General features: G+C 39.2%; 1 protein-coding gene across 3 annotated transcripts in view; it reads left to right on the forward strand.

Annotated features, from left to right (window-relative positions):
• Window positions 1-21987, forward strand: part of usp4 (ubiquitin specific peptidase 4 (proto-oncogene)) — a 114100-nt gene that overhangs the window by 74298 nt on the left and 17815 nt on the right. For all 3 annotated transcript variants that reach the window (XM_073072632.1, XM_073072634.1, XM_073072633.1), the window contains 7 exons: window positions 20-103; window positions 6309-6397; window positions 8443-8637; window positions 13419-13525; window positions 16172-16426; window positions 19339-19409; window positions 21398-21513. In XM_073072632.1, coding sequence (XP_072928733.1) covers window positions 20-103; window positions 6309-6397; window positions 8443-8637; window positions 13419-13525; window positions 16172-16426; window positions 19339-19409; window positions 21398-21513 — 917 coding nt within the window. The remainder of the gene's footprint in view (window positions 1-19; window positions 104-6308; window positions 6398-8442; window positions 8638-13418; window positions 13526-16171; window positions 16427-19338; window positions 19410-21397; window positions 21514-21987) is intronic.

Genomic DNA, 21987 nt, shown 5'->3' on the forward strand with positions numbered 1-21987 from the left:
TGGACTGCTTATTTTACAGTACAGGGTAGTTGTCCCAAAGATGGGTTCAGTTACAGATATATGTACAGCCCTCTCTCAAATCTCAGGAGTCGCTGCAGAGAAGGCAAGTAAACTCTCAATTCTGACTCTAATATTACAATTCACATTAGAATTGGTCTACTACTTTAGAATTACCTTTTAAGCATTATCCCAGATAAATATGGGAGCAGGAGCTTAGTTGGTTGCAATAACATTTCTAAGGCACGGCATTCTATTATCTGCTCCAGAGACACAAACGCAGAAAGGTAGAACAGTGCAACACTAGGGGAGTGCTATGTTGTCAGGTGTGCCATCTTTCAAATGAGACTTTTAATTAAGTGTTGTCTGCTATCTGGGCATTAAAGATCCCATAGCATCAAAACCAAGGAGAGTGAGTAGTTCTTTCTAGTGTGCAATTATGCCTCATCAATTTTACCAAAAGTGATTATTGTAAGTTTTACTTTTTTTTAACCATAAGCACTTAAATGTGCATTCTCCATTCTAATGTTGACTACACTTGAAAAAAATCTGTTGAAATGATTTTGAATATCCTGAAAGTAACTCAAAAGTACCACATGAATTCAAGCTTTTTTTTCCTGTTAGTACATGCTCATGCATTCTGTTAATAAACTATATAATTTTATCTGACCTGAAATAAAACAACAAGAATGTGTGAAATGCTCAGTGTTAGACAGCATCTTTGATGAGAGAAAGAGGAGAATGTTACTGTTTCAGGCTAATGACTTTGTGAAGAATATGAGAAAGTTACTATCAGCAATGAAGTAATAGTTCAGCTTTTTATCAACTATCATCATAATCTAGTGTTACCATTCTTGTGGGGTTCTCATTATTGTATGAACTTTGGGCTTTCAAAGATGCTCACTTAAAGTAAAAAAAAAACAAGACTTTATTGTCAAAGTATCTATATACTACCTTGAGTTTCATTTATTTGCAGGCATTTACAGGAAAATAAAGAAATACAGTAGAATTTCTGAAAAACTATACATAAAAAAGATTGAGTAATATACAATTCCAAGAATAAGTTCCTGAATCCTTTGCAATTACCTGTTATTCTGCGTTAATTACTCATAAAATGTGGTTTGATCTTCATCTAAGTCATAATAATAGACAAACACAATCTTCCTAAACTAATAACATACAAACAATTGTACTTCTCATTAATACGCCATTTATACATTGTCAGTCTAGGTTCAAAAAAAGTATGTGAACCTCTGGGGTAAGGCCTACAAAAGCTATTTGGAGCCAGGTGTTCCAATCAATGAGATGAGATTGGAGGTGTGGGTTGCAGAGCTGCCTTGCCCTATTAAAAAAACACACACAATATGTTACTGATAGAACCTACTCTTGTCAAGAAAGATCTGTTTCTGTGCACCGTGCACACAAGAAGAATTGTAGAGAAGCATGAAGCTGGAAAAGGCTATAAAAGCATTTCAAAAGTGTTCATCAGTCCACAGTAAGAGTAATTACCTACAAATGGAGGAAATTCATTCTGTTGCTACTCTGCCTAGAAGTGGGCATCCTGCAAAGATCACACCGAGAGCACCACATGCAATGCTGAAGGAGGTGGAAAAGAACCCAAGGTTGACCACAAACGACCTGCAGAAATCTGTAGAACTTTCTAAAGTCTCTGATCAGGTGTCCACTATATGAAAAACATTGAACAAAAATGGTGTTCATGGAAGGACGCCGTGAAGAAACCCACTGCTCTCCAAAAAAAAAACTGCTGCACGTTTCAAGTTTACAAAAGACCACCTGGATGTTCCACAATGCTACTGGGACATAGTTCTGTGGACAGATTATCAGAAGCTGAACTTTTTGGCAGAAACGCACAGCACTATATTTAGAAGAAAAAGGACACCACCATCACCAAAACCTCAACCCAACTGTGAAGTGTGGTGGAAAGAGCATCATGGTTTGGGGTTGCTATGCTGCCTCAGGGCCTAGACAGCTTGCAATCATTAGTGAACAATGAATTCAAAATTGTATCAAGATATTTTACAGGAGAATGTCAGGGTAGCAGTCTATCAGCTGAAGCCTAATAGATGCACTAAGATAATGATCCAAAACACAAGAGTAAATCAACAACAGAATACTTTAAAAAGAGGTAAATCCTTGGAATGGTCAAGTCAGAGCCCAGACCTTAAACCCAATTGGGATGCTCTGCCATGACCTGAAAGGTACCTGCAAGGTATCCCAGAAATAACCATGTAACAATTACAGCATGGAATCCCAGAAATAACCATATAACAATTACAGCATGGAAACAGGCTATCTCAGCCCTTCTAGTCCCACCTACCTGCACTCAGCCCATAACCCTCCACTCCTTTCCTGTCCATATACCTATCCAATTTTTTTCTTAAATGACAAAATCAAACCTGCCTCTACCACTTCTGCTGGAAGCTCGTCCCACACAGCTACCACTCTCTGAGTAAAGAAGTTCCCCCTCGTGTTACCCCTAAACTTTTGCCCCCTAACTCTCAACTCATGTCCTCTTGTTTGAATCTCCCCTACTCTCAATGGAAAAAGCCTATCCACGTCAACTCTATCTATCCCCCTCATAATTTTAAATACCTCTATCAAGTCTATTTGATATCAATAAATTAGAGAGAGTGCAGAGACGATTTACTAGGATGTTACCTGGGTTTCAGCACTTAAGTTACAGAGAAAGGTTGAACAAGTTAGGTCTCTATTCATTGGAGCGTAGAAGGTTGAGGGGAGATTTGATCGAGGTATTTAAAATGTTGAGAGGGATAGATAGAGTTGACGTGAATAGGCTGTTTCCATTGAGAGTAGGGGAGATTCAAACGAGAGGACATGATTTGAGAGTTAGGGGGCAAAAGTTTAAGGGAAACATGAGGGGGTATTTCTTTACTCAGAGAGTGATAGCTGTGTGGAATGAGCTTCCTGTAGAAGTAGTAGAGGCCAGTTCAGTTGTGTCATTTAAGGTAAAATTGGATAGGTATATGGACAGGAAAGGAGTGGAGGGTTATGGGCTGAGTGCGGGTAGGTGGGACTAGGTGAGATTAAGAGTTCGGCACGGACTAGGAGGGCCGGAATGGCCTGTTTCCGTGCTGTGATTGTTATATGGTTATATATGGTTATATAAGTCCCCCCTCAACCTTCAATGCTCCAAAGAATAAAGACCTAACTTGTTCAACCTTTCTCTGTAACTTAGGTGCTGAAACCCAGGTAACATTCTAGTAAATCTCCTCTGCACTCTCTCTATTTTGTTGACATCTTTCCTATAATTCGGTGACCAGAACTGTACACAATACTCCAAATTTGGCCTCACCAATGCCTTGTACAATTTTAACATTACATCCCAACTCCTATACTCAGTGCTCTGATTTATAAAGGCCAGCATACCAAAAGCTTTCTTCACCACCCTATCCACATGAGATTCCAACTTCAGGGAACTATGCACCATTATTCCTAGATCACTCTGTTCTACTGCATTCCTCAATGCCCTACCATTTACCATGTATGCCCTATTTTGATTAGTCCTACCAAAACATAGCACCTCACACTTATCAGCATTAAACTCCATCTGCCATCTTTCAGCCCACTCTTCTAACTGGCCTAAATCTCTCCGCAAGCTTTGAAAACCCAGTTCATTATCCATAACACCACCTATCTTAGTATCATCTGCATACTTACTAATCCAGTTTACTACCCCATCATCCAGATCATTAATGTATATGACAAACATTGGACCCAGTGCAGATCCCTGAGGCACACCACTAGTCATCGGCCTCCAACCTGACAAACAGTTAAGCACCATTACTCTCTGTCATCTCCCATCCAGCCATTGTTGAATCTATTTTACTACTTCAATATTAATACCTAACGATTGAACCTTCCTAACTAACCTTCCGTGTGGAACCTTGTCAAAGGCCTTACTGAAGTCCATATAGACAACATCCACTACTTTACCCTCGTCAACTTTCCTAGTAACCTCTTCAAAAAATTCAAGAAGATTTGTCAAACATGACCTTCCACGCACAAATCCATGTTGACTGTTCCTAATCACGAGGTAACACGAGAGGGAATTTGTTTACTCAGAGAGTGGTAGCTGTGTAGAATGAACTTTCAGTAGAAGTGGTAGAGGCAGGGTCGGTATTGTCATTTAAAGTAAAATTGGATAGGTATATGGACAGGAAAAGAATGGAGGGTTATGGGCTGAGTGCAGGTCAGTAGGACTAGGTAAGAGTAGACATTCGGCATGGACTAGAAGGGCCGAGATGGCCTGTTTCCATGCTGTAATTGTATATGGTAATCAGACCCTGTCTATCCAGATAATTATATATACCATCTCTAAGAATACTTTCCATTAATTTACCCACCACTGACATCAAACTGACAGGCCTATAATTGCTAGGTTTACTCCTAGAACCCTTTTTAAACAATGGAACCACATGAGCAATACACCAATCCTCCGGCACCATCCCTGTTTCTAATGACATTTGAAATATTTCTCTCAGAGCCCCTGCTATTTCTACACTAACTTCCCTCAAGGTCCTAGGGAATATCCTGTCAGGATCCGGAGACTTATCTACTTTTATATTCTTTAAGAGCACCAGTACTTCCTCCTCTTTAATCATCATAGTTTTCATAACTACCCTACTTGTTTTCCTTACCTTACACAATTCAATATCTTTCTCGTTAGTGAATACCGAAGAAAAGAAATTGTTCAAAATCTCCCCCATCTCTTTTGGCTCCACCCATAGCTGTCCACTCTGATTCTCTAAGGGACCAATTAGTGATGAACTAAAACAGTTTTGTATGAAGGAATGGTCTAGAATTCCTCCCCGCCAATGTGCAAGTCTGATCTGCAACTGCAGGTAACATTTGATGAAGGTTATTGCTTTTAAGGAGGTTCTACCAGTTACTGAATAGAAGGGTTCACAAACTCTTTCTTGCCTGGACTGTGAATGATTAAACGATGTGTTCAATAAGGACATGAAAAGTACAGTTGTTTGTGTATTATTAGTTTAGGCAATTGTGTTTGTTCATTATGGAGACTTAGATTAAGGTCAGACCACATTTTGAGTAATTAATGCATAAAACCAAAAAGTCCATAATTTAGTACTATATATGTAAGTGTAATGAATAATTTACATGTAATGAGCAATTGACAATATACGCAAAGAATAATATATAGAAAGAAAAGTATAAGTTGCAGAGAAGTGGGAAGAGGGGTAGAGAAGACAAAGGAATTTCAGAAAGGATACTGAGGCCATGGTTGCTGAGGGGCTGAGTTATTGGGGCTGTTGGAAGCTGATATTGAAGAATGTAATACAAAGAGAAGGTCAGGATGTGCCAATGGAGTGGAAACATTTAAAAATAGACGATATCACAGCTGGATGGATTACCATGAAAATGGCCATTTCTGATATACACAGTTGTTTATTAACAATAGAATTTATTATTGAGTACAGAAAGCTGCCATATGCTCAGATGGAAAATGAGTTCTGTTCATCAAGCTTACACTCGCTGTTGTCGTAACAGTGTAGTATTCTGACAAATTGGTCAGTCTATTTTGGATGGAAAATTTAAGTGCCAGGAAAGAGGAAATTCAGTCACACTTGCTCACCTGGTCAGTGGTTTCCCCACTTTAGCAAAGGCCATATTGTGGATATTAGTGCAGAAGTGCAAATAAATCTCTGCTTTACTTTAAAAGAGTGCTTGACTCTTTGGGTTAGTTGGAAGGGAAAAGGCTACCTTGCTGCCTTCCAGAACAGTGACAAGTAGATTGTAGTGAAAGAATGCTGAGGAAAGGTGTTTCACTGATAGCACTTGGGGAAGTTGTGGCAAGGAATAAGGTAATGTCCAGGCAAGGATAGTATGTATTTGTCCTAGGCAAGAAAAGTAATTGAAGACTAGCATGGAGGCAGAACCATTTGGCATACCAAGAAAAGGCAGATGCTAACGAAGGATTCTAGGATGACATTTACTTCACTATTTCTGACATATTATTGGCCTTTAGAGTATAGCTTCTATTGGCTATTAATACCTGTATTATCATAGTGTAATTGGTGATTGATTATTCAAATAAAAATATTGAACATCCACAAGTTTACTGATCAGTCAATATGTATCCAATTGGTACATTTCTGTTTTAAAAATGGCATTTCTTTATTCAAACTTTAAAACAGTTTGGTGACAGGGGCCACGCTGTTTTCCAAGTGCACCAGTAAATACATTATGATTGAGGAACGAGTGTCAGGATCAATACCATATGATCTAAAATTCATATACATTGCTTTCAGATGGTAGTCACTGATGTTTACAATCATCGGTTCCATGAAATCTACCGACAAGATGAAGCCTTGAAACATATTAGGGATGATATTTTTGTGTAAGTATAAAAACCATATTTTTTCCATTCTTATTTTAAACGAGATTCACATTAGTTGAGGATTACAGCTGCAACTTGCACCCAAATTGGACCCCCTACAATTCGCCTACTGACACAACCAATTGACAGATGACGCAATAGCCACTGCTCTAAATACCATCCTTATACATCTGGAGAAAGGTGCTTATGTGAGAATACAGTTCAGCAGTCAACACCATAGTTCCATCCAGGCTTGACAAGAAGCTAAGAGACCTCGGCCTTAACCCTGCCTTGTGCAGCTGGATCCTGGACTTCCTGTCAGATCACCAGCCGGTTGTGAGAGTGGGCTCCCTCATCTCCAACCCTCTGACTCTCAATACAGGAGCCACTCAGGGCTGCGTACTGAGTCCCCTCCTTTACTCATGACTTTACTCATACCCATGACTGTATCACCACCCACAGCTCCAGTCTACTAATTAAATTTGCCGACGACACTACATTGATTGGCCTTATCGCAAACAATACAAGAAAGAAGTTACCTCTCTTGACACAGTGGTGTCTTGAAAACAACCTCTCCCTCAATGTCGCAAGAACAGAGGAGCTGGTTGTGGATTACAGGAGGAATGGAGATGGGTTAACCCCTATTGACATCAATGGATCTGGTGTTGAGAAGATAAACAACTTCAAGTTCCTCGGCATCCACATCACCTCACATGGTCTGTGCACACCAGCTGCGTGGAGAAAAAGGCACAACGATGACTCTTTCACCCCAGATGGTTAAGGAAGTTTGGTATGGGCCCCCAAATCCTAAGAACTTACTATAGCGGCACAATTGAGAGCATCCTGACTGGCTGCATCACTACCTGGTATGGAAACGGTACTTCCCTTAATTGCAGGACTCTACAGAGAGTGGTGCGGACAGCCCAGCGCATCTGTAGTTGTGAACTTCCCATGATTCAGGACATTTACAAGGACAGGTGTGTAAAAAGGGCCCATAGGATCATTGGGGACCCAAGCCATCCCAACCACAATCTATTTCAGCTGCTACCATCCGGGAAGTGGTACTGCGGCATAAAAGCCAGGACCAACAGGCTGCAGGACAGCTTCTTCCACCAGGCCATCAGACTGATGAACTCACACTGATTTGAGTATACTCTGTATCACGTTGAATGTTCTATTTATTATAAATTACTATGATTGCACATTTAGATGGAGACGTTAACATAAAGATTTTTACTCCTCATGTATGTGAAGGATGTAAGATATAAAGTCAATTTAATGGGAAGACCATAAAACATAGGAGCAGAATTAGGCCATTCATCCCATCAGGTCTGCTGTACTATTCCATCATTTTCTCCATAACCTTTGATGCCTTTCCTAATCAAGAACCTATCAACATCCGCTTTAAATAAACTTAATGATACTGGCCTCCGTGGTTGTCTGTGGCAATGGTTCACCACCCTCTAGCTAAAGAAATTCCTCCATCTGTTCTAAAGGGATGTTACATAGAAAACCTACAGCACAATACAGGCCCTTTGGCCCACAAAGTTATGCCAAACATGTCCCTACTTTAGAAATTACTAGACTTACCTATAGCGCTCTATTTTACTAAGCTTCATGCACCTATCTGTGTTCTCGTATTCTGAGCCTGTGACCTCTGATCTTAGCCTCCTTCACTATAGGAAACATCCACTGCAAGTCCAATATGCTTTTCAATATACTATAGATTTCAATGAGCACCAGTTCTTCCCCCCCCCCATTCTCCTAAACTTCAGCTAGTACAGGTCCAGGGCTATCAAATGTGCCTCATGTTAACCCTTTCATTCCCAGTATCATTCTTGTCGTACTTACGAAGTGTTTGTCTAGTTTATATTTATTATATGGAAAGTACTTCTACAATTCATGAGTAAAAAGTTTATTCTGCTGTATTTTAGTTTTGTTTTGAATTGTTTAAAATAATCTCTTTTTAACATCACTACTATATTCGGATCAAACACATATTTGTAGTGTCTAATGAATTGCAGTCGCCAAATTTTTGAATGGATCTGTTCTTAATGTTTTTGTAGTTATGAAGTTTCTGGTGTTGGAGATGATGAAACTTCAAAGTGGATCAATCTTCCAATTTATTTCCGTGAAAAAAAGTTACGATCGTCAAATGTACCTGCGGGCACTGTTTTGTTTGGTCAGCCTTTGCTGATCTCAGTTCCCAAGGATAATCTTACTCTGGATAACTTGTATGACCTGATCCTTGCACGGATTTCGTAAGTTTACTGTTGTTTTAAATGGGAAAATGATCCTTAGAGCATTTTATGATTTAGTGTTTTAGTTCCACTACTTTGTGGCTACTTTGTTGTGATAGAAATTTTTTTCAGAATCAGGTTTAATATTACTGGCATATGCAGTGAAATTTGTTAACTTTGTGGCAGCAATATAATGCAATACATGATAATATAGAAGAAAATAAATAAATAGTGGTAAGTATACGAGGGGTGATTGATATGTTTGTGGTCTGAGGCAGAGTCAATTTTAGAAAACCTAGCACATTTATTTTTCAACATAGTCCCCTCCTACATTTACACACTTAGTCCAGCGGTCGTGGAGCGTACGGATCTTGGACTTCCAGAAAGAGTCTACAGATGGGTGATTGATAAGTTCGTGCCCTAAGGTAGGAACACATGCAGGTCAACTCTTTTAGTGATAATGCAGAAAGTTTGAAGTTAATAACTCATCGCCTTCTACCCTAGGCCACAAACTTATCAATCACCCCTGAGGTGTTATTAACTGATGAGTTATTAACTTAAAACTTTCTGCATAATCATTCAAAGAGTTGCTGCATGTGCATGTAAAGAGAACTGTATAACTCATCTTCTACCTTAGGCGATGAACTTATCAATCACCCCTCGTATGTATACTAAATGGTTAAATTAAAAATAGTGCAAAAAAATAATAAAAGTGAGGTAGTGTTGATGGATTCATTATCCATTTAGAAAACAGATGGTAGAAGGGAAGAAACTTCCTGAATCACTGAGTGTGTGCCCTCAGGCTTTTGTACCTCCTTCCTGGCTGTAACAATGAGAAGAGGGCATGTCCTAGGTAATGGGGTCCTTAATGACACCACCTTACTGAGGTACCACTCCTTGAAGATATCTTGGATACTTTGGAGGCGAGTACCCAAGATGGAGCTGACTTAATTTTACAACTTTCTGTGGCTTCTTTTAGTCCTGTGCAGTTACCCCAGCCCTCACCCACCCATACCAGGCAGTGATGCAGCCTGTCAGAATGCTCTCCATGGTACATCTGTAGAAGTTCTCGAGGGTTCTTGAGTGACAAGCCAAATCTCCTCAAACTCCTAATGAAAGATAGCTGTTGTCTTGCAGCCTTTATAGTTACATTGATATGTTGGGACCAGGTTAGATTTTTTGAGGTATTGACACCTAGGAACTTGAAATTGCTCACTCTTTCAACTTCTGATCCCTCTAAGGATTGGTTTGTGTTCCCTCATCCTACCCTTTTTGAAGTCTGCAATCAACTCTTTAGTCTTACTGGCATTGAGTAGGTTGTTGCTGCAACACCGCTCCACTATCTGGTATATCTCGCTCCTGTAGGTCCTCTCTTCTCCATCTGAGATTCTACCAACAATGGTTGTGTCATCAGCAAATTTATAGATGGCATCTGAGTTATGCGTAACTACACAGTTGTGGGTATAGAGAGAGTAGAGCAGTGGGCTAAGCACACATCTCTGAGGTGTGCCTGTGTTGATTGTCAGCAAGGAGGAAATTGTAGTCTTCCATTTAGGAAGTTGGGGATCCAATTGCGGAGGGAGATACAGAGGACCAGGTTCTGTAGCCTATCAATCAGGACTGTAAGAATGATGGTATTAAGCGCTGAGTTATAGTCAATGAGCAGCATCCTGACATAGGTATTTGTATTGTTGAAGTTTCTAAAGTCACATGAGAGCCATTGAGATTGCATCTGCTGTAGATTTATTGTGGCGATGGGCAAATTGCAATGGGTCCAGGTCCTTGCTGAGGCAGGAGTTGATTCTGACCATGACCAACCTCTCCAGGTGTTTCATCACTGTAGATGTGAGTGTAACTGAATGATGGTCATTAAGGCAGCTCACACTGCTCCTCTAGGGCACTGGTATAATTGTTGCCTTTTTGAACCAGGTGGGAATTTCAGACTGTAGCAATGAGAAGTTCAAAATGTCATTGACATTTGGCACAAGTCTTCAGAGCCTTATTAGGTACTGTACTAGGGCTGGCCACCTTGCAAGGGTTCACCTTGCTCCTGATAGATAGCCTGATATCGGCCTCTGAGGTGGAGATCACTGGTGCAGCAGGGCTCTTCACAGCTATAATTATATTTTCCCATTCAAAGTCGGCATGAAAAACATTGAGCTTGTCTGGTAGTGAAACATTGCTGCCATTCATGCTATTTGGTTTCGCTTTGTAGGAAGTAAGGTCCTGCAAACCCTGGCAGACTTGACATGCGTCCAATGTTGCCTTCAACCTCACTCATTTCTTTGCTATTGAAATGGCCCTCTGCAAGTCATACCTGGTTTTCTTGTGCAGGCCTGGGTCACCCACAGATCAAATCCTCAGCAGACGATGAGCCACCTGGTTCATCCACGGCCTTTAGTTTGAGAATGTACAGTGTTTTCTAGGCACTAATGCATACAAGTTTTAATGAAGTCGCAAACAACTGCAGCATACTGATTCAAAGCAGTCCTATAAGTGCTCCTGTGCTTCCTTTTTCCATACCTTCTTGGTCTTCACTACTGATGCTGCAGTCTTCGATCTCTGCCTATACTCAGGGAGCAGAAGTACAGACAGGTGTTAAGTTTTGTCATGGTGGCATGAATACCATGTCATAACTGTTTCCTCTTCATTACAGAACAAGAAAAAGGTCAAGAAAATGAGCACATTTTTAATTGCAGAAAACAAAGGATATGTCTGTTACAAAGGCTAGCAACCAAGGGAAAACTGAAGGAGACAGATGTGTGGTGTAAGAGAGGGATCTGAAGATTTAATTGCAACCAAATTGCCTGGAAGAGGTGTCTAAAAAGTGATGAATTAATACATAGGAGAGATTTTAAAGAAAATAAAATAACTGAGATGCAGCATACAAAAGCTGCAGAAAATCTAAAGTAAATAAATTCTTCAAGGATGTAACTAGTGGTATTTGGGATTTGGACTATCAGTTGTTTAGCGCTTTATGTAGCACTTTATAGCACCATCTGGAAGATTGGAGTTCAATTCCTGTTGCTGTCTGTAGGGAGCTTGTCCAGTCTCCCTTTGACCACATGGGTTTCCTCTGGATGCTGCAGTTTCCTCCAACATTCCAAAGATGTGTGGGTTGGGTTACTGAGTTGTGGGCATCCTATGATGGCACCAGAAACATGACACTTGCGATCCTCTGTCTGTGTTAGTCATTGATGTAAACAATGTATTTCACTGTATCTTTTGATGTACATGTAATAATTAAAGCTAATCTAAATAATCAAGCTGAAGTAGTGGAATGCCCAGATTCTTGGCCCAAGAGTATTTGCTATTTATGTTAATAACCTCGGTGCGGGATAGAATGACATGAAACTGGAGAAGATAAATTGGGTGACAAATAGTGTTCAATGTGAGGGAAATTAAGCTAATTTAATTTGCACTTTGGTTAGAATACTCTAAAGACAGGCAGACCTATGTAAATAGAGAAGAATCGGGGAACAGTGAGGCACTGAGGAATCTAGCTGCTATTCTGTAAAAATTGTGGAGTCAGATGTGGCGTGTAATTCAGAAGGTAGGTGGAATATTGGCCTTTGTTGAAAGAGGATTGAAGTATAGAATTGGGGAAGTGCCACCATTGAGAAGGAGGTACAAGACTGTAAAGACCCTCAATGTTTTAGGAACATCTTCTTCCCTTCCGCCCCATTAGATTTCTAAATGGCCAATGAGCCAACCCATAAATGCTACCTCATTATTTTTGCACTACTTTTTTGTATTTGTTATGTATTATGTATGTATTATTAATTTATAGTATGTATTATGTATTTCACTGTATTGCTGCCATAAAACAACAAATTTCGTGACATAGTTCAGTGATAATAAGAACCCATGCTTATTACGTTACATTATATGACAACGATTTGGATGACAATTGATGGCTTTGTGGCTAAGTTTGCAGACAATACAAAGGTAAGTGGAGAAGCAGGTACTGTTGAGGAACCAGAGGCTACAGAAGGACTTGGACAGATTAGGAGGCTGGATATGAAAGTGGCAGATGGAATATAGTGTAGGGAGGTGTATAGTTGTGCACTTCAGTAAAACAGAAGTAAGGTCCTGCAAACCCTGGCAGACTTGACATACATCCAATGTTGCCTTCAACCTCACTCATTTCTTTGCTGTTGAAATAGCCCTGTAGTGATGAATATTTTCTAAGCGGGCAAAAATCTGAGGTGCAGAGGGACTTGGGAGTGCTCATGCAGGACTCCCTAGAAGTTAACTTGCACAGTGAGCATTCATTTCAAGAGGACAAGAACATAAATACAGGAATGTATTGCTGAGACTTTATGAGGCACCTGTGAGGTCTCACTTGGAGTATTATGATCAGTTTTGGGCCCCTTATCTATGGAAGCATTGGTGAGGGTTCAGAGGAAGTTCACAAGAATGATACCAGGGAGTGAAAGGTTTATTGTATGGAGATTGTTTGATGGCTTTGAGCCTGTATTCGCTGGAATTTAGAAGAATGGGGGGCGGGGGGGGGATTTCAATTTGATTGAAATCTACTGAATTTTGAAAGGGCTAGATGGAGTGGATGTAGGAAAGGGGAAGGTTGACTCCTATAGTAGGGAAGTCGTGGACCAGATAGGATATCCTCAGTATAGAGGGATGTCAATGCATTGTGGAAATAAAGAGGATTTTCTTTAACTAGAGGGCATGTTATTGAGTGTCTTTTATATTGGTCAGGGTAACGTGTTGTAAAATTAGTGTATATAATGTCATATAATTGGTTTAGTTAAAATACATCACTTTTATTTTTCTTATTTCAGTCGTTATGTGAAACAAACTCACAAGGATGCAATTGAAAGCAATAACAGTGAAAGCCAGAGAACAGACAATGGTTTGTCTAATGAGCCAAATGGTATTGGTGATGAAGGTACTATTACATCATTGAGCATAATCCTTGTTATAACAGACAGAATATACTTGTTAGTATCACTTCTTATGTGATACCTTTAATCAGAGGTCTTCTGATAATCAAAATATACTGCTCTACTTGGGCTTGCATCCTCAAACAAGATCTGTTTCATAAAACTGCTCACTTTTTCTAATTTCATTGATATTTTCCAAGAACCCTATTTCCACAAGTTTTACAATGAACTTTAGCATTTACCTCACCTTGATGGAATCCTAACTTTATCTCATTTACCCCTCTCCATTCTTCTAGAATCATTCCACAATGTATAAGAACAAAAGAAATAGGAACAAGAGTAGGCCATCTAGCCTTTCGAGCCTGCTGTGCCATTCAATAAGATCATGGCTGATCTGGCCATGGACACCTTCACTTACCTGCCTTTTGCCCATAACTCTTAATTCCCGTACTATGCAAAAGTCTATCCAACCTTATATTTACTGAGGTAGCCTCCACTGCTTCATTGGGCAGAGAATTCCACAGCTTCATCAGTCTCTGGGAAAAGCATCATCTCCATCCTAAATCTGCTTCCCCGAATCTTGTTCCCTAGTTCTAGTCTCATCTACCAGAGGCTTTCCTGCCTCTTATCTTTTCCATCCCTTTCATAATTTTATGTTTCTATAAGATCCCTCATTCTTCTGAATTCCAGCAACTACAGTCCCAGGTGACTCAATCTTTCCTCATAGTCTAACCCCCTCAACTTGAATAAGCCAAGTGAACCTCCTCTCCATTGCCTCCAAACCCAGTGTATCCTTCTTCAGCGAAGGAGACCAGAATTGTACACTGTACTCCACGTGCTGCCTCACCAGTACCCTGTACAGTCCCAGCACCGACTCCTGTAGCACACCGCTTACCACTGATCGCCAACAAGAGTAACAGCCATTTGTCTCAACTCTCTACTTTCTATTAGTTAACCAATCTTTTATCCATGCTAATGCATCACCCACAACTCTATACGTCCTTATCTTATGGGTAAGTCTTTTATGCGGCACCTTATCGAACGCCTTCTGGAAATCCAAGTAAATAACGTTCAGCTGTCCTCTGTGCTTTTTATATCCTCAAAGTACTCCAATAAGTTTATCAAACAGGACCTGCCTTTGCTGAATCCCTGCTGTGCTTGCCTGATGGATCCATTTCTTTCCAGATGCCTTGCTATTTCTTTTTTAATGATGGTTTCAAGCATTTTCCCAACTACATATGTTAAACTAACTGGTCTGTAGTTAACAAAATGTGTGTGTTGTTTGAATTTCCAGCATCTGCAGATTTCCTCGTGTTTGGTCTGTAGTTACCTGCCTTTTGCCTACATCCTTTTTTTATCAGTGGTGTGACAATCAGCCAGTACTTGCCCAGTCCTGAGAATTTTGGTAAATCATCACCAAAGCCTCTACTATAACTTGAGTCATTTTTTTCAGTGCCCTGGGATACATTCCATCAGGACCAGGGGTCTTATCTATTTCCAGGCACACACATTTGCTCAGCCGTACCTCTTCAGTGACGTATAGAATTTTGGAAGATAACCACCAATAGCTACAGTTCGCATGACCACCTCTTAAAACAGTATTAAGTACTCTTTTTAATACATGCATTTTAATACTATTAATAGTCTAGGATACAGTATTTTATTATTTTAGGATAAAGCAATTTCCCAACTTTCAAAAATGATAAATCCCTTAATGCTTTACTACCTTATCCCATCTGCTTTAAATAAGACTTTGGCATCTGCATCACTTTGTGGTGGACAATTACAAAGTATTCGTATTCTTCTCTCCCCCCCCCCCCCCCCCACACACACACACACACACACAGTTTACCCTTCTGGTTCCAAATAGCTGCCATTTTTTTAGAAGCACTAACAGCTATATTATACTGCTATGATTGATCAAAATTTTAAGGCCATGAGAATGTAGGCAGTAGAATCAGCTTTGAATAGGTACAGCAAAATATACACCTCATGGCAGTAAAACAATTTGGGATCCCGTTGTCAAATGGGTGTTTGCAATGCTATCAATTTTTATGGAACATGATGACTTCTGAACACCTTTTCCATGCTGATAGCAGCTATTTAGTATAACAAACTAATTGATTTTTTTTATCTTTATTAATCTCCAGCTTTATTGAAATTGTTACCAAATTTAATTTTGATGCATATCTAAATTATCTGGTTTACTAAATTTACTATATAAAATGTTTTATTTAATTGTGGAAAACTTTGTGGTTCTCTTATTTCTATTTGATTGTATGCACATGAAAAATTGAGAGAAGGAATATCTTTGAGTAAGAGAGCATAGAAATGACTCATTTTAACATAATTTTCTGGTGCCTTTTTAGGTTATAAATTATGACCTCACAATCTACAGACAGTTTCAAGGACTCTTTCAACTCATATTCTCAGTATTATTTATTTGCTTTATTTTCACAATTTATCTCATTTTCAATGTTGGTTGTCAGTTTGTGTGGTTTTTCATAAATTCTGTATTTATTCCTGTAAATGCCTGCAAAAAATGAAACTCAAGGTAGTATATGTTGACATTTATGAGCTTTGATAATGAATTTACTTTGAACCTTTTAGTCATTATTAATTAATTCAGCTAATTATTTTGCATCCTGTAGATGAGGAGGAGATGGATCTTCAAAATGTAATGGGACATAATGAGGAACCTGGTTCGAAACCAGAAAACAGCCACTCTGATGGCTGCTCTGCAGCTGATGAGCATAATAAGATGGAAAATGGGCCCAGCAAGCACGCCACCAAAGAAAAGTCACGCAACTATAGAAAGAAACTATTCACTTTCAATTTGGTGAATGCTTATGGTACCTCAGATTTCAGCTCGATTGCAGAAGATGGAACGTTTCTCAAGTTGAACTGTAAGTTCAAGTTTTACGATTAAATTCAGAGTAAGAAATATGGTTCAAAGCCTTTTAGACCTTTTCTCAGTTCCCTAATTTCTTAAGGAAGATACTGAAGTTTAAATGATGAAAGCAATATATATGTTTGTGAGACTTTGGAGCAGTGAAAGCAGAATATCTGAATATTTTTAAGGCAGAGGTGGATAGATATTTGATAAGCAAGGAGATGAAGGTTTACCACAGGTAGAAAGAAATTCTGAGTTGATCAGCTGTGGTCCTATCAAATGGCTCTGCATGCTTGGCCAACTCCTACTTCTAAACTTTCTCTTGTTAAATAATATTTGAAGGCTTTACACCTTTTATGAACTTGCTGAAAATAATACAATATTGACAAAGGGCGTATATTGTTCAATAATCTTAATTCGTAATAGGAGATATTATACAGCCTGCACCATTAAACATATGTACTCATATTACCACTGTAGTCATGCTGTGAAATTTATTAAGCGTGTTTTTGTTGTGATAGCTGCTCTTAAGAGTTGCTATATTTTACCAAATTTTAATTCTCTCCTTCCATCACTTCCCATTTCATTGATGTACAGAATAGATACAGGCCCTTCGGCCCAACAAATTTACACTAACCTTTAACCACTCATGCCCAATAATCCTTTGTTAATTTATTTTGACCTCACCGAATTACCCACCTAAGATAGCACCACTTGTCTATCTATACACTGGGGACAAATGGGTTGTGGGGGGGCAACTGGAATTCCCAGAGCATCATATTGGAAAGCATTGGGATTGAACTAAATCTGCTGTAAAACAGTGACTTTACTATCGTGCCCGTAAAAAATATTATATATATATTTAGAGTTATCAAGTACTGCCTTAAGCCCACCTAATCCACAGAGCTATTAATCTGCCTATTCCCATCTGCCCACATCTTCCACTGCCAGCTCATTCCATATTCTCATCACTCTCAGGTTCCCCTTAAACATTTTGTCTTTCACCCTTAACCTATGACTTCCAGTTCTAGTCCCACTTAACTGAAGTGGAAAAAGTCTGCTTGTATTTACCCTAGTTATACCACTCACAATTTTGTATACCCTTGTGTAATGACTGTCTATTTGGCTGTAGAATCAAAATCAAAAGTTTCATAACAACTTGGGTACAATGCAGTATTTAAAATGACAACATTACAAAATCTTTTGCCTAAGTTAAATGTGTGACAGCTTCTGACTGTAGTTACCTTTGTTACATTTAAACGTTCCACCTGGAGCAGCGCCAACTGATTGTAATCTGCTGGACGTGTTACAAGCATTGTAGAATGTCAAATTTATTTTTCTGCAGTTTCTGCAAAAGTCTTAAGCACCCTAAACTTTTAATATAAATTTTGTTTTAGATATTTATTTTTGTCTTCTATAGTATGTCAGTAGAAAAGAGCAAATTGTAGATTTCTGAACATTCATTTTCAAAAAATTTAAATGTTGGAGAAATTTTTGTATTTTGTTAAAAAAGTAATATATTAAGTAATAGGCCATTTTTCAAATAAAAACTTATTACTTTGTAGGTATACAGCCCAGTTGATTAAGCAAAGATATCAAACAGGTGCTAATGATCCAATGACATAATTAGTTGAAACACCTGAACTGATTAACTGAAGCAGAAGTGGGTGTAGAAGGAATGAAACTTCATGAAGGACAACGAAACTAAACGGTGAGGTTGTGACAGATCTGACAGTTTAACCTTCAAATCATCAATTCTTACACTATGACAAGACACAAGGTGGCAATCATGCATCAGCAAGCTCTCACAAGCAGAAATTTTACAGCAGATATGAGTTTCAAGATATGCTATCCAAGCTCTTCTGAAGAAACACAAACGGTCAAGGTTGAGGACCAGAAAAGCAATGGTTGAGCATGGAAACGAGCACAGCAGAAGAGGGATACATCACACTGACATCCCTTCTAAATCAAGAAGATATCCAGCCCTGCTATCAACTCTGAACTTTCAGAAAGCTACAGGCCGGAGATGTCTTGTCAGAAGTGGCCTTCATGGAAGAGTTGGTGCCAAAAAGCCATTCCTCTGAAGTGGAAACAAAGCTAGGTGACTCACCTATGCACAAAAACACAAGGACTGGGGTGCTGAACAATGGCAGGAAGTGCTCTGGACTAACAAGTTAAAATGGAACGTTTTTGTCTCAAACAGGAGGCAATTTGTCCGTAGAAGACCTAGAGAGCACTACTTGGATGAGTGCAGTTAACAGTGAATCATAACAGAGGTTCCCTGCAAGTTTGGGGCTGCATTTCTGCAAATGAGTTGGTGATCTGGTCAGAATTAATGGAGAAGTACATTGCTGAGAAGTGCAAGCAGGTTTTCATCTATCAGCTATCCGATCGATCCAACTAATTCAGCAGCAGGACAATAACCCCAATTACATGGCCATGGTCATAAAGGACTATCTTCAGGGAAATGGCAAACAAAAAGTTCTACAACAGATGGTCACTACATCATCAAGGCTGTCTGGGATTACCTGGAGAGACAGAAGCAAATGAGATAAACAAAGATAGCAGCAGACTGTGGCAAGTTCTCCAAGATGCTTGGAACAAACTACCAGCCAATTTTCTTTTAAAACTGCACGACAGTGTACCAGAGAAAATTGATGCCGTTTTAAAGGCAAAGGTGGTCACACCAAATATTGATTTGATTTAGTTTTTAATTTACTGCTCTTTATAATATTTTTATTTTTAGTGAATTTTTATTTCATTATTTTTGAAAGCATCTTTGTTTTACAGAATTTTTTTTTACATGTGCCTAAGGCTTTTGCACAATACTATATATAATCTTACCAAACTAACTCAAAAAGTCAGCAATCAAATTTAAGCCTCTTAGTGTGACTTATCTAAATTTGTAATTACTTTTTTCCCCAGCACATTCCACGGTTGCTCTTGACTGGGATCCTGAAGTTAAAAAGCTGTACTATGATGATCAAGAAGCTGAGGTAACTATGGTAAATTGAGAGCACCATTACAAAAAACTGAATGTCTTTTTCTCTGAGTGAGGAGGAGCCCAGCAAGTAAACAGATAGCTCAGGAGAGACCAAAAACATGATAAATAACTTAGTAAGTAGGCTATTAAGAGTCAAGCAGTAGTTTTGATTTTTTTTTAAATGGAGGTAATTTTGTGTCAATAAAATAAATGGAAGACTGCACCATGAAGCAAATATCATCACCAATTTTGATTGTAAAACCATGAAGCACAGGAGCAGAATTAGGCCATTCGACCCATCAATTCTGCTCCCTTCCATTAAGGCTGATTTATTATCAACTCCATTCTTCTGCCTTCTCCCCATAACCTTTGATGCCCTTACTAATCAAGAACCTATCAACTTCCACTTTAAACATACCCAGTGACTTGCCCTCCACAACCATCTGTAGTAATGAATTTCAGTGGTTCACCATCTGGTTAAAGAAATTCCTCCTCATCTTTGTTTTAAAGAGATTACCTATTCTGGTCCCTAGACTCTCCTACTAATAGAAACATCCATTCTGTCTAGGCCTTTCAATGTAACATCACAACATTAGTACAGTCATAGAATATGAAAGCAGCCAACTATAACTGGCATAAGTCTATTTGTCTGCCAGAACTATCTCATGTAAAACTGCTTTATCTCTATTTTTAGACCATAGGATGTAGGAGCAGAATTAGGTTACTCGGCCCATCAAGTCTGCTCTGCCATTTCATCGTGCTGGTCCATTCTTCTCAGCCCCAATCTCATGCCTTCCCCGTATTTTTGTTTTAAGAATATTCATTGTGTGAAAGAAATACATGAATAAATTATTTCTTGCAGTTCTGAATTTGATTACCTTTGAAATATTTCTTGAAGTTTTGTTAAGTTGAGCTTTGTCACTGAATCAGTATTCACAGGACATTCATTATTTGGCTGTAACTATTCATTTTTAATGGCTTTTTATTTTAGTCAACATGCAGAGCTGGCAGGTTGATTAACCTACTTCAGTTGACTCCTAATTAATATTTTAAGACCTGAAGAGATCGAAATTATTTTAAAAAGAGGTGTTTATTGAAAGTCAAGTGGTCCAGAAAATTAATTCTTGCAAAAAGGCACAAATGAGTCTATTTTAATGCTGACCATAAAAATCATTAAATTTGGGTCCCTAAATTACCATAAGACAAAATATAGGAACAAAAGTAGGCCATTTGGCCCATCAAGTCTGCTTCACTATTCAATCATGGGCTGATCCAATTCTTCCAGTCATCCCCACTCCCTGCCTTCACCCTATTCCCTTTGATGCCCTGGCTAATCAAGAACCTATCTATCTCTGCCTTAAATACACCCAATGACTTGGCCTCCACAGCTGCTCATGGCAACAAACTCCCCAGATTTACCACCCTCTGACTGAAGTAATTTCACCGTATCTCAGTTCCAAATGGATGTTCTTCAATCCTGAAGTTGTGCCCTCTTGATCCTAGAATCCCCTATCATGGGAGTTTGCCATATCTAATCTGTTCAGGCCTTTTAACATTCAAAATGTTTCTACGAGATTCCCCCTCATTCTCCTGAGCACAAGGGAACACAACCCAAGAGCTGACAGACATCACTCATACGGTAACCCTTTCTTCCTGGAATTATTCCCCTTCTTCAACCCTATCACTCTGATTCCCATCCCCCTGCTAAATTAGTTTTAACCCTCCCCAATTGTGACTATTTTGACATTTCCGATAGCTTTGACATGGTGATCTGTATTATGGTTGTTGTCTCTTATCCGGGATTTATATGTTCATGAGAAGGTTCAGAGAAAAGTCCCAGTCTATAGGTATAACTATTCTGTCATTGAATAGTTGCATTAAGTGACTGTTAAAACCGTGATGTCTTTGTGATCTTGTTCATCTTCATTTGCGAAGTAATCGGATAAAAGTACTTGGGTACCACTTCGTCAAATGTGATTTTTTTTCTCTCTCTTTATCCAGGCATATGACAAGCATGAAAGTATGTCCCAGTCTCAGAAGAAGAGAAGCTCAGTTGCATTGAAAGATTGTATCGACTTGTTTATTACAATGGAAGTATTGGGAGAGCATGATCTTTGGTTCGTATAGCTGCTTTTCTTTTAATCCTTTCAATCCCCTCTGCTTTTTCCTCCCATTTGCTTTCAAGTAGAATTGAAGCACACTAAAATGCAAATAAAATAGTAATGTCTTTGCCCAGCCACCTGGTAGAGCATCTCTGGCTGACTCTACCACCATATTGAGATAATGTGGCTAAAGGTTTATTAAAGGTTCATTTCTTCGGCAGTTTGAACGGGGCACGACTGCGCAAGCACGTGAAAGTCGACCCGTGAGGCAGCGGGAGAGTTTAAAAAGCAAGCAGATTGAGAAGGGTCAGTCATTTCTTTGGCAGTTTGAACAGGGCACAACTACACAAGCACATGAAAGTCGGCCCATGAGGCAGTGGGAGTTGAGGGGGACAGAGTAGGAAGGCTTTGGCATGAGTGGCTTCGGTGAGCAGAGGCTGAGGACGAGCTTGCTCCCATTCAGGTAAGGCTGGGGTAAGCTCTTTTAAT

Source organism: Hemitrygon akajei, chromosome 19, assembly GCF_048418815.1.
Source record: "Hemitrygon akajei chromosome 19, sHemAka1.3, whole genome shotgun sequence".
Taxonomy (NCBI): Eukaryota; Metazoa; Chordata; class Chondrichthyes; order Myliobatiformes; family Dasyatidae; genus Hemitrygon; species Hemitrygon akajei.